Here is an 11,337-nt window from a genome sequence, read left to right as displayed (position 1 = left end):
TAGGTTTTGGTTGGAACACTGTATTTGGGGCATAGAAGTAAAAAGATGGCGTCCATTGTGACGAAAAGAATCATGGACAGTGAGCGAAGCTTCAGATCAAGAGGGTGGAGTCGCTTATGTGAGGGTGACAGTAGTTGCTCGGTTCCTGACAGAGGGTGGACCAAGGACAGAGAGGCAGAGATGGGGGAGGGAGGGAGGTGATGGAGGCCCGGCTGCAGCCCTAGTTCTTGTGCAGGATGCTCTCCAGGCTTCTCTCCACGGCTTCGTCGAGCTCCTCCTCCAGCTCCTCCTTCTTGGACATGGCCAGCTTGGACTGGTAATCCCTCACAACCTGGTCGATGTAAGGGGCGCTCTGCGTGCCATGCAACATCAGTGTCCACTCCTTCAGCACCCCCTTCTGGGGCGTGCTCCCGACAAACCCCAGCTCCAGGGTCCAGGTTCCTCGGGCGTCTTCCCCCCAAGTGTGGGTGGTCATGAAAGGCCACTTGTCAAAGCCCACCTTGGAGTCGTCATCCCTTGGACGCCGGCTCAGCAAGATGGACTTGGTGCCCATCGGGGAAGTCATGTTGATGTTCAGGTCTCCTCTCCTGGTGGCATTGACTGTGATGACAGCTTGGACGTGCTCAAGGTAGCGGACGAAATTTTCTTTCCCCTCACACGCATCGGTGGTGAGGCTCAGCACCAGCTTGCCAGTGGATGGTATTTTCCTGAGGGCCAAGTGATGAGGAGATATGGTAAGGGATGGGCACATGTACTTAGGGTTTGGAGGCAGCTCTGGGTATCAGGAAGAGCAGGGGCTTTGGGGCTAATCAGTCAGACCCACGGTGCGAGCCTGAGCACCTTGCCTATGCCCCTTACCTATACCTTCTGTGTGGAAGGGAAATGGAGCAGATGCTGCTCACGCCCTTCTCGTTTCTTCCACTCCCCGTCTGAGTTCACCTGCAGCTGCGGCTCCCATGTATTCTGACTGGTTCCCACCTCAGGTAACGGCATCTCCCAGCTGCTGTCTTGGAGCTTCCCCCCACACTATGGGAGCCTGCTCAGCCGAGGTGCTGAGCAGCCCCAAAGTGTCAGGGATTGAACCCCACCCCCTACCAGTGATTTGGATAGAAAGTGATAGATGAGCATACACTGGCATCCCTGTTCCTCAGTGGGACAACTCAATGTCCCCAGTGGGATTGAGCCTGTCGCCCATGGTGGCAACTTCCTCATCAGTGCACTCCCGACTGGCTCTTTCCCTCCTCCCTGTCTCACATCTCCAGTCCTCACTGGTGTTTCCTGGGATCATCTCTCAAAAAATTGTAGGCACCCAAGTCTCACCTCTGGGTCTACCTTTGGGACAGGAGCCTTTATTTGAAGTGCTAAGTATCTTGATAAATAGAAGTTATGGCTATTATGATTGCTATTACCATCATAAAAAAAGCTGAAATGGGGTTAATTAGTCCTAGTGAAGGAGCACTCCTTGAAAGATCAGGGGAATTTGGAAGCCTCTTTTGTCACAGAGTTGGAGTACCGTGGAGGGTCAGCCTAAGCACTCCTCAACTGACTTTCCACACAACCAATCTCCTTCCTGGATATGGCCTCCTTGGAAGGCAAGGTGCTCAAATGATCTCGCATCAGAAACACGATAAAGTAAACTACATCAGAGGACTGCACAGTGTAATGGAAAGACTCCAGACTTCCGGAATAAACCTGTTTGGGTTAGAATTCTCTTCTATGCTTACTGGTCAGGAGAGCTTGGGCAAATTATTTAAATACTTTTAAGTCTCACTGTCATCACGGATGGGTTTTGTGAGATTAAATCAGACCACGTCCGAAAACATGGAGCACAGTGCCCGGATCATGCATGGTATACTAGCTCCCCTTCGTGGGCTTTCCTCTATGTGAATATCCTCCCTTGACATGATATTTTATTTTGGAGCATAAAATGGTGGGTATTTTAAAACACACATCTTGTAGGGCCCATCTACAAAAGATGACCGCACACCCAGCTCAGAGCCAAGCCTTGGCTCTGCATGACCCTTGGAACCAAAGCCACAAACCTGGGAGGGCTTGTTGAAGCTTACCCTGTGGCTCATTGGTAAAGTCAATACTCTTCTGAGAAACTTTCAAAATATACGCTTTAATAGTTTCGCGGAGCGCTGCTATTATACGCACTCTGTGTAGATGCTGTGGTGAATGATGCATGAGATACCCGCTGGCCACGGGGATCTGGTGGTGGTGGTGGAGGTGGGGTACCACGTTCTGCGGAAATCACCCAGTTTGGTGGACAGCAAGCATGAGGCCAGCTCTGGCAGTCAGAGTATGCAAGGTTGCTAGCTAGATCTCTCAAAAAAAGATGCTATTTACTCACAACACGGTCAGAAACGTAACAGGTGAGCTGATACAGGACCAACAATCATCCGGGCTCTAGCCCATAGGTAGCTATGTGGGTAGAAAGAAGGTCCGGTTATGGGCAAAGCATTTGAACTATCTGAGCTCATTTTCCTTACCTGTACAATGGAGATATTACTTCCTACACAGAAGAATTGCTGTGCAGATAAAATATACACACACACTCATACACATCATATACTCACAAGCGTCTAGACCAGAGCTGGCCAATAGAACTTTCTGCAATGATGGAGATGTTCTCTATCTGTACTGTCCGATACTGTAGTCACTGGCCACATGTGGCTATGGGGCATTTGAAACGTGGCAAGTGGGAGGAACTGAATTTTTAATTAAATTTAATTTTAATAATTAATTTAAATTTAATTGTATTCAATAGCCACCTGTGGCTGGTTAGTTGCTTCTATACTGGATAGCACAGATCTAAATTATTTGCATATGTTCAATTTGAACCTGAGGCCAACACCCCCACTCATTAGAAAATTTCCCGGGCTTCTGTTGTAAGCACATTCCGTTTTTGTCATGGCTCACAGGCTCTGAGAAAAGCAGCCGGGAAAACCGTGGATTCTGTTCTACAGGTTTGCTGGTCACCTTGCTGGAGGCTTCTGGAACATCCAGACCTCAGGTATGAGTGAAAGGCCACGTTCTACTGCTGAGATTCTACACAGATAGGCACGCAGATCCAGAATGAAGGCTTTCCTTTCAGAGTGGAGCCTCAGGGACTCTGGAACTTTCCAAGAAGCACAGCTGGAGGGAAGAGAGGATGATGGCAGAGCCCACACCAGAAACAGACCCTGGCTCTGAGTCCTGTGTTGAGTTTGAGCCCCTTTCCTATCGTTCAGGCCAGGCCACCTTGAGAAATTCAAGAAGCAAATTCACAAGCCAACAACTAAAGACTGTTACCCTGAGTCATAGTCATTCTAGGTATTACAAAGCATCGCTAGTCATTTGTCAAATGCAATACTCCCTATTATCACAAGGATTCAAAACACAAGCTGGGATCAAAAAAAAAAAAAATCTTTTTTTTAACCCCCATTTGCACCCAGGGCACTTACGCACTGGAGTTCACCAAGTGACAGTCCCTTTACAAGTCAATTTGGAATCTGGCAGAAAAGTGACATTGCTTCCCTGGGAGAAAACTGGAAATATTTCTTCGATTGGCTAAGAACCAGAGATGGGACGGCCACTGTAGCTGGGCATGAGATCCACAGCCGACATGCAATGGGGGTTCCCGTAAATGAACGAGGGCCGAAATGATCTCTTAGGATAGAAGGAGAGAAATCTGTTTTGGACCAAACTGGAGACGACCTTCACTCACACCATGGCTACGGGGGCTTCAGCTGATGCAGTCTCTCATCCAGATCCCCTCCACAGCCACCTTGAGCTTTGACTACTGACCCTCGGCCGCCCCCTTCCCTGCAGAAGAGGAAACTAGAGCCCAGGCTGCCTGCCTAAGGGATGAGGGAGTGTATTTGTGAGAGGGTTGGAGGAAGGGATGGTTGGCATTTTGTCCTCATCTTGGAAAGTAGAAGACAGACTGGAGTGGGCACAGACACACCACCTTGTGTTAGGATTCGTAAACTATCCCATTACCTTGGGCTTGGGGTGTGGGCAGGTGTTGAAGGCCATTCCAAGTCCCCCGGGGTGTCTGGCTTGTTTAGTGCCCTGGAGGCATGGCCTGCTCCAAAACCCTGCCAGCGCTACCCTGCTGTGTGAATTGCCCACTGAAAGCTCGGGGAGTAACCCCTGAGAGAGCAGTGGATTCCTCTTGGAATGTGAAGTCACTTCGAAATGAAATTAAAAGGCTTGGTTGAATTGCAGAGGAGACAAGCTTGGGAGAGAGAGAACACCATTCCTCCTCTCTCACGGAGGCTTCTCAGTGGGCATAATGCCCTTGGGAGAGTGGAGGAACGTATTTGCCGGTGTTTCTTATTAGTTCTTTTTTTTGGCTCACTTGTATTTTCTGATTTTCCTACAGTGACCATATTTTGCTTTTCTAAGAAAAGGAATGCAATCCATCCTTATTTTAAAGGAACAGCAAGTCCTTATTTGCTTAGGAAAAGTCAATTTGTAAGGTTGAAATACGGGGCGCCTGGGCGGCTCAGTCTGTTAAGCATGGGAATCTTGATTTGGGCTCAGGTCAGGATCTCTGGGTCATGAGACGGAGCCCTGCATCGGGATCGGTGCTAGGCATGGAGCCTGCTTGCGATTCTCTCTCCCTGTCCCTTTGCACCGCCCCCCCACCCCGCGTGTGTGCGCATATGCACTCGGGCTCTCTCTCTCTTTCTCTCTCAAAAAAAAGTTGAAATAGGAGACGGTTGCTTGTGGAACCAAAAGAGACTCTGCTGAGCTCTTTAGTCATACAGACCACGTTCCAGAACTCATTTGCTGCAGAAAATGAGGTACCCATCACGAGGTGTGAGCTACTCTCAGAACTTCTAGAAAATATGTACAGAAGTCTCATGGCCAAGTCCTATAAAAGACAAACTTGGGGACCTGCGGATGGCTTATATATTCACTGCACATTGCTGCAAATAAGTGGTCAATTGCCTCATGTCTAAAAATAGTCCCTGCTTCCCAGGGGACACCTGTGAAATGCTATCTATGTTCTGAATCCTCAATTGTATGATAGAAATAATTAGTTATGATGCGACAGTTGTTTTATTAGAATAATAACAATACTGCTAGTAACAGCCACCCTTAAGGGTCTTAGATGTCTGCTCTGTGGCCATCACAGAACACTCAACGGGGCGGCGCTGTGAGGTTTTCTCTTTCCCAGGTAACAGCAGCCAGTGGGCATTAACTCACACAGGATAGACTGCAGCTCGGCTGTGACCCGTCTAAGGTCACACAGCTGGTTCGGTGCTGGGCACACCCTCTTCTCTCTCTACCATGCTGCCTCTGGCATTCCTATCAGGTTTTAACATCCACTTCCAAATTCACTTAAAATTCACAGTTTGCACATCCTCCAGGGCGCGGAATGAACAGTGCAGGGGAGCGGGGGGGGGGACGGTCTGGGGCGAACAGCTCACTCGGGGCTTCAGTAGTCGGGGGACATGCGGCTGCCCCTGGCGGGTGAGCGGGCCTGGCTTTGCTCTGCTCACTGCACATGGCTGGTTCTGTGCAGACACTCGCGGGCAGTTGTATTTTTCCTTCGTATTTTCGTTGAGTACCCTTCCCTGACTCTGCTGATAAAGTCGCTTTAGAAAATTGCTTCTCAAATTGGCTGCTTCTCTGGGAAGATTAATGCCGAAGAAACTTAGAAACCTGACAGTTGGCACTCACCCCGCTCGGGGGCTGTTTCTGTGCAGCCCTGCACGTCCCGGCAAGTGGCTGTCGATGCCTCTCTCCCGGCCCCTCAGGAGCGTGATTCAAGGTGACGAGGGCCTCCTCTGAACATCAGCCTGGGTGTCGCCTAAGGACCAAGCTGTCCCAGGCTCTGAGTTCTGCAACAAGCCCATCGGCCCTGGAGCTCACGCACCCGCAGCAGGTGTGCCGCGGACGCGGGTGCAGACAGTGCCTAGGGGACACAGAGTCCTTCCAACACGGCTGGCCTCCGTCCCCAGTCCCCCTGGCCGGTCTGCTGGTCCTAACTGCCCCCACTTAGCCATCTTCTTTGTACCCAGGCGCTGCTGGCCGAACAGTCACTCATTCAGAAAATACTTCCAGGTGCCTGATCAGTTCTAGGCACTGAGCATGCAGCAGGGAACAAGACACACTAGGTTCTTGCCCCCTGGAGGCCCAATTCTGGTCGGTGCTCCAAGAGCTTTCCGGTCTCCTCTCATTGAAAGTCAGGCTGCTGGTATTGGATAAAGTTCCCAGGCGGCTGTCAGCTGCTGGGCCTCGCACGCCCTGACCGTAACATGATGGACTCCTTGCCTCTGGCTCCAAGTCCAGCACTGATGGAGATCACGACAGAGTGTTACACACACTCAGAAACAGAGAGAGACACTGTCTCTCGTCACAGCCGATGTTCTCCGCCTGGCTCTCCTCCCTCCCCCCACCTCACAAATGCACGGAGCCCGAGGGTCATGAAGGATCCATCCTTGTCTGGGGTGGCTCAGAAGAGAAGGCCCGCTATCAACGTTCACCTTGACTGAGCTGACCGTCCCCCTCAGCACTGCAGCTGCTAACGCCTTTCTGTTGACCGTGGACGGGGCTGGCGTGCAGCTAAGTGCAGCACACGCTCCCGCTGCCCGCGCCTGAGCCCTGCGCGGGCCCCTCCCGAGCTTCTGGAGACCAGCAAACGCCACACGCCTTTCCCCTGCTCTCAATCTTCCCCTCTCTGCAACAGGGAAGGAGGTCCCAGGCCCAGGACTTCGGCAGCCGTTGGAGCTGCTGGTTCTGTGAACTAGAACCATTTACTCCATCTTCCTGAGCCTTCTGTTTCCTCACCTATGAGTAGCCACGCCAACCTCCTGTGGGAGAGAAGTGTCGCCTGGCCTGGTGACTGTCTCAGAGCAGCTCTTACTAGGTGGCAGCACTGTGCCTGATGCTCCCAGGGCCACCTGAGGGAGCCCTCAGGGTTGCTGGAGGGTCCTGTCATGGTGTGTCCGTGTGGGGGGAGCGAGCGGTGGGCCCGCGTGCAGGGGGGTAAGGCATGGGCCAAGCCGACTGGCCCAGTTCTCTTTCAGGCTCGACTTCTGGACACCCTTTCACAGAGTTGTTACTCGATTTACACTTCCCGTTCTGTTTGCGTTATTTAGCATTCTCCCCGGGACGGTGAAACTACCAGATGGGCGTCAGAGCTGAGCCGTCCAAGATGGCAGCCACCAGCCACATGGTGCTATTGGAACTTAAACTAAAGTTAGGTCAAATGAGCCACCTTTCTAGCGCCCCCTAGCCACGGGCTATTGTCTAGACACTCAGATACAGAACATTTCCACCGTGGTACCAAGGCCTTCTAAATCACGCAAACAATTGTTTTGAACTCTAATGAGGGCAGTACAGCGGTCAGTACCCATTGAATGTTGACTTTGGAGTTACCCTTCCCTTTCTCATTTGGACGGTGGTTCCCGGTCTCATCTCTGTTCGGTCACTCTGTTTGTAGACTCTGGCAGTGACAGGGTCTCCAGAACAGAAGTTATAGAGTTTGGGAAGAGTGGGCCCACCCGCTAGGTGGGGGTTTCAGAGTCCCCAGGGAAGGTCTTGCTGGAGGAAGCCCCCAGACCCTTCTGATATGTGCTGAGCCTCACCAGCTCTCCAGTGGGGGATCACTGAGATATACTGAGAGGCCCCTTAAGTGGTGGGGTGCTGGCCTCAGAGTGCCTGGGTTCAGATCCCAGTTTGGCTGCTCAATAGCTAGGCATGTCCTCAACCCATCTGAGCCCCTCCTCACCTGTAAGGACACTGCCCAGCTGACAGCGGGGCTGCCTGATGTAGCGCCTAATGTCGGGCCCGAGGGCACCGTAGGAGCTCCCTAAGGCCAATGTCGTCTAGTGAAACGAGCAGGGGGTTACAGATGGGCTCTGTTTCAAGTCCTGGTCGGACCTTTGTAGCCTTGAGCACATTTCTTGTGCTTTCTGCATCTCGGCTTCCTCTCCTGTTTTGAGGTAACAATGATTATACATACATCCTGGACTTACAAACAGGAAACATAAACAGTTTATGTAAAAGGCCTCACACCAGCCACCCAGGAGGCCCTCCTCCCTGAGACACAACTGGGACCACTTTGCTCTTCACTCTGCAAAATATTCATACCGTGGCTGCGTGAGGTCAACAGGCTCAACAGGCTGGCTGGCTGGGAAGCTTGGCCGGGTGTCAAGCATGTGGCACGTAGTAGGTGCCCAATAAAAGCTAACTGCTTCTTTCACTCACACTTACAGCCTCTGTGACCTTGACAGAGTCAGCCAACTAGTCTGGGCCGCAGTGAAGTCTGTCTGACCAGGCAGAGGGGCACAAGGATGAACAGAACTGATGTAGGTACATGGCAGCCTTGGGAAAATGGACAGGAATGCGGCCAAGCAGCTGATTTTATTGGCACATGAAGTGGGGCTTATGCAGCACTGTTTAAAAAAAATTATTAGAGAAAGGTCTTGCTCTGATGCTCTCCTTCCCCACCCAGTGCTGACGGCAGCTGTGCTTACGAGATCACGGTCTGATCCATGGAAAATGCACACAGCTCTGCAACATCCGCTTGCTGCCACTTTCTGGGGGCCTGGCGAGTGAACAGTGAGGATGCTGGCCCAACACTGGGTGGGACATTGGGAGGAGAGTGTGGGCCCCAAGGACACACAACTTTGAATTCATATAGGAGTCAGACAATTATGGTATCCAAAATTCCAGGAGATTATCATCTTTCCTTTCCCCACAGGCATGAACTGGGAGTGTCCAAAGTCATGGAGGAGAGGGAAGGGCAAAGTGACATTTACTGAGTGCCTCCTAGGTGCCAGCTTTACGTTTATGTCTTACTAAGGTCTCCCAGCAGCCTGGTGAGAAAAGAGTTATTAGCTGCATTTTACTGGTGCGGAAAGAGAGAAGAGGCTTTTGCTTTGGGGACATAAGGAGAGATGTCCAGTTGGTGTAAGAATTTAGATAGAAGAACCCCCAGCCACATATTAATTTTTCTAACTTAGAAGGAAAACGTAGCTTCTCCTTTGATTTTGAATGCAAGCCTCATGCCAGAGCGGTATCAGCACTTCCTCAGAGTTTGTCATCCAAGAGCCCAGAGATGTTCATATCCCATTACAATGACTGCCAGTATCTTGGAGTAGCATTTCGGTCATCATCACTGCTCTGAAATCACCATGGCCATTAGGCTTGCCACTGGGAGCTTTTTAGGTAACGTGTTGATAAGAGAAAGGACAACTATTACTTCATCACAAATTTGGTTTTCAACAAACTTTTATACCTGGTTTTCAATATCATTGGCTTCCTTTGTGGTCCTATGTATTTTATCTAGTGCATCTAAAAACATCGTATGGAGATGGGGTCCACAGACTTCACCGTCCTGCCATGGGAACCAGGGTACAAAGGTTGAGAATTGTTAAAAGAGAGGTCAGGGAGGTCAAAAGTATGGTCCAGTTTGGTGAAATCAAGACTGGAATCTAGGTCTGTGTAACTGACTACAAAACTCCAGAGGATCTGAGGCACATGAAGTGGGGCTTATGCAGCACTGTTTAAAAAAAATTATTAGAGAAAGGACTTGCTCTGATGCTCTCCTTCTCCACCCAGTGCTGACGGCAGCTGTGCTTACGAGATCATGGTCCGATCCATGGAAAATGCACACAGCTCCACAACATCCACTTGCTGCCACTTTCTGGGGGCCTGGTGAGTGAACAGTGAGGATGCTGGCCCAACACTGGGTGGGACATTGGGAGGAGAGTGTGGGCCCCAAGGACACACAACCGAGTGGAGGGCGAGTGGAGAGGAAGGAGGTACTGTGAGAGTCTGACTCTGGCCAAGCTCAGATGACCAACAGAAGTGAGGCTGCGGTGGGGTGGTTAGAGAGATGCATTTATCATTACTTAAATGACGTAAGCACGGGTGTATTCTCAGAATGGGCTACTACGCAGCAATGAGAGTGAATGAACTACTACTACTCACAGGAACTTGGATGGATCTCAGAAACGTAACGTTGTGTCAGAGGAACGGGCACATCCATATTGTGTGATTCTAGTTAGATAAAGTCCAAGACGTGGTAAAGCTAATCTACAGGGGCAGGAAGGAAAACAATGGCTGTCTATGCGACATGGGGGTTAACTAACTGGAAGGGGGCACAAGGAAACCTTCTGGGGTGATGGAATGTTCCATCACTTGATCAGGTGGTGGTTACCCCAATGTATACATCAAAACTCAAGGAACACATTTAAGTTCTGTGCGTTTTGTGGTATGTAAACAATACCTCAATTGAAAATAATGATGAAAAGAGTTGCTATTTCCATCTTACTCATGAATCAATGAGGACAGAAATGAAATAAAAAGGGGTCCTCGTTGTTCAATCCTCTTGCTGTAATGGGAAGTTAATAGGAAAGTAGGTGCAGGTGACCAGCACGGTGGCTTCTATGTAAACTCAAATCCCTCCAAATGGCTATCCGTCTCACTCAGCATCAAATCAAATCCTCATGTTGCCTCACAAGTAGAACGAATAAGTAAATTATCTTATAGTCACACAACAGAACATGATTTAGCAACGAGAATACACGAACCATGAGTACACACTAAACGTGGTTGAAGCATTCTGAGCTAAAGGATCTAGATATAGAAGAGAAGATATATTCCATTTATAGTAAGTATAAAATGGGCAAAATAATCTATGGAGTTAGAAGAATAGTGGTTACATTTGGGGAGACGATGATGGAAGGGGACACGAGGGGCTACTGGGATATCGGTCATGGTCATAGTCTTTACTGCTCTGGGACCTAGTTACACTGGTTGACTTATGCACTCAAAAATAATGGTGTAAGCCACCGAAACAGTAAAGGATCACACCTAGAACCAGGGGTTCTGAGTCCCCTAATGGTGTTCTGTGTACATGGGGTCCCCCTGGAGTTGTGCCACTCTACAGCTCTGCATGGAAGCTGGTTGTCCCTGACTCAAATCCGGTGCATCTCAAGCTGAAAGAGAGGGAATCGGATATTGTTGCCCAGGCCATGGTACCCTCTCTGGGATATTTTCCACGTGCACTTACTCAGGGTCCTGCACGGAGCCTCCCACACAGTGGAATCTCTCAGGCACGGTTTTCCAGTCTTTCGCCATTTTCACCATGGCGCCCGCATCAAGGACCCCGTAGCCAAAGAGGTGATTAAACTCCAGGCCAACCCCATTCCTCCGCCATTGATGGACCTCGTCATGAAGCTGATTCCGTTTGGAGGTGAGCACAGTCAAATGCTGCATGTCTCTCCAGGTCAGACCCAGGCTGGATACCGGAGGCAGAGAGGTTCAAGAACAGGGCAAGGGGGGAGGGCACAAAGTGAGAGAGAGAGAGAGAGAGAGAGAGGGAGAGAG

General features: G+C 50.2%; 1 protein-coding gene across 1 annotated transcript in view; it reads right to left on the bottom strand.

The window, feature by feature from the left end:
- Nucleotides 1–11,337, bottom strand: part of PCSK2 (proprotein convertase subtilisin/kexin type 2) — a 249,610-nt gene continuing 238,273 nt past the window's right edge. The window contains exons 11-12 of the mRNA XM_087853760.1: nucleotides 11,021–11,248; nucleotides 1–707 (exon numbers count right to left, since the gene is read on the bottom strand). Coding sequence (XP_087709886.1) covers nucleotides 221–707; nucleotides 11,021–11,248 — 715 coding nt within the window. The 3' untranslated portion in view covers nucleotides 1–220. The remainder of the gene's footprint in view (nucleotides 708–11,020; nucleotides 11,249–11,337) is intronic.

This window comes from Ursus americanus, chromosome 22, assembly GCF_024610735.1.
Source record: "Ursus americanus isolate L20-20 chromosome 22, mUrsAme1.1.p, whole genome shotgun sequence".
In the NCBI taxonomy this organism is placed as follows: Eukaryota; Metazoa; Chordata; class Mammalia; order Carnivora; family Ursidae; genus Ursus; species Ursus americanus.
The sequence above is the reverse complement of the archived record's forward strand: the minus strand, read 5'-3'. Positions and strand labels throughout refer to the sequence as shown.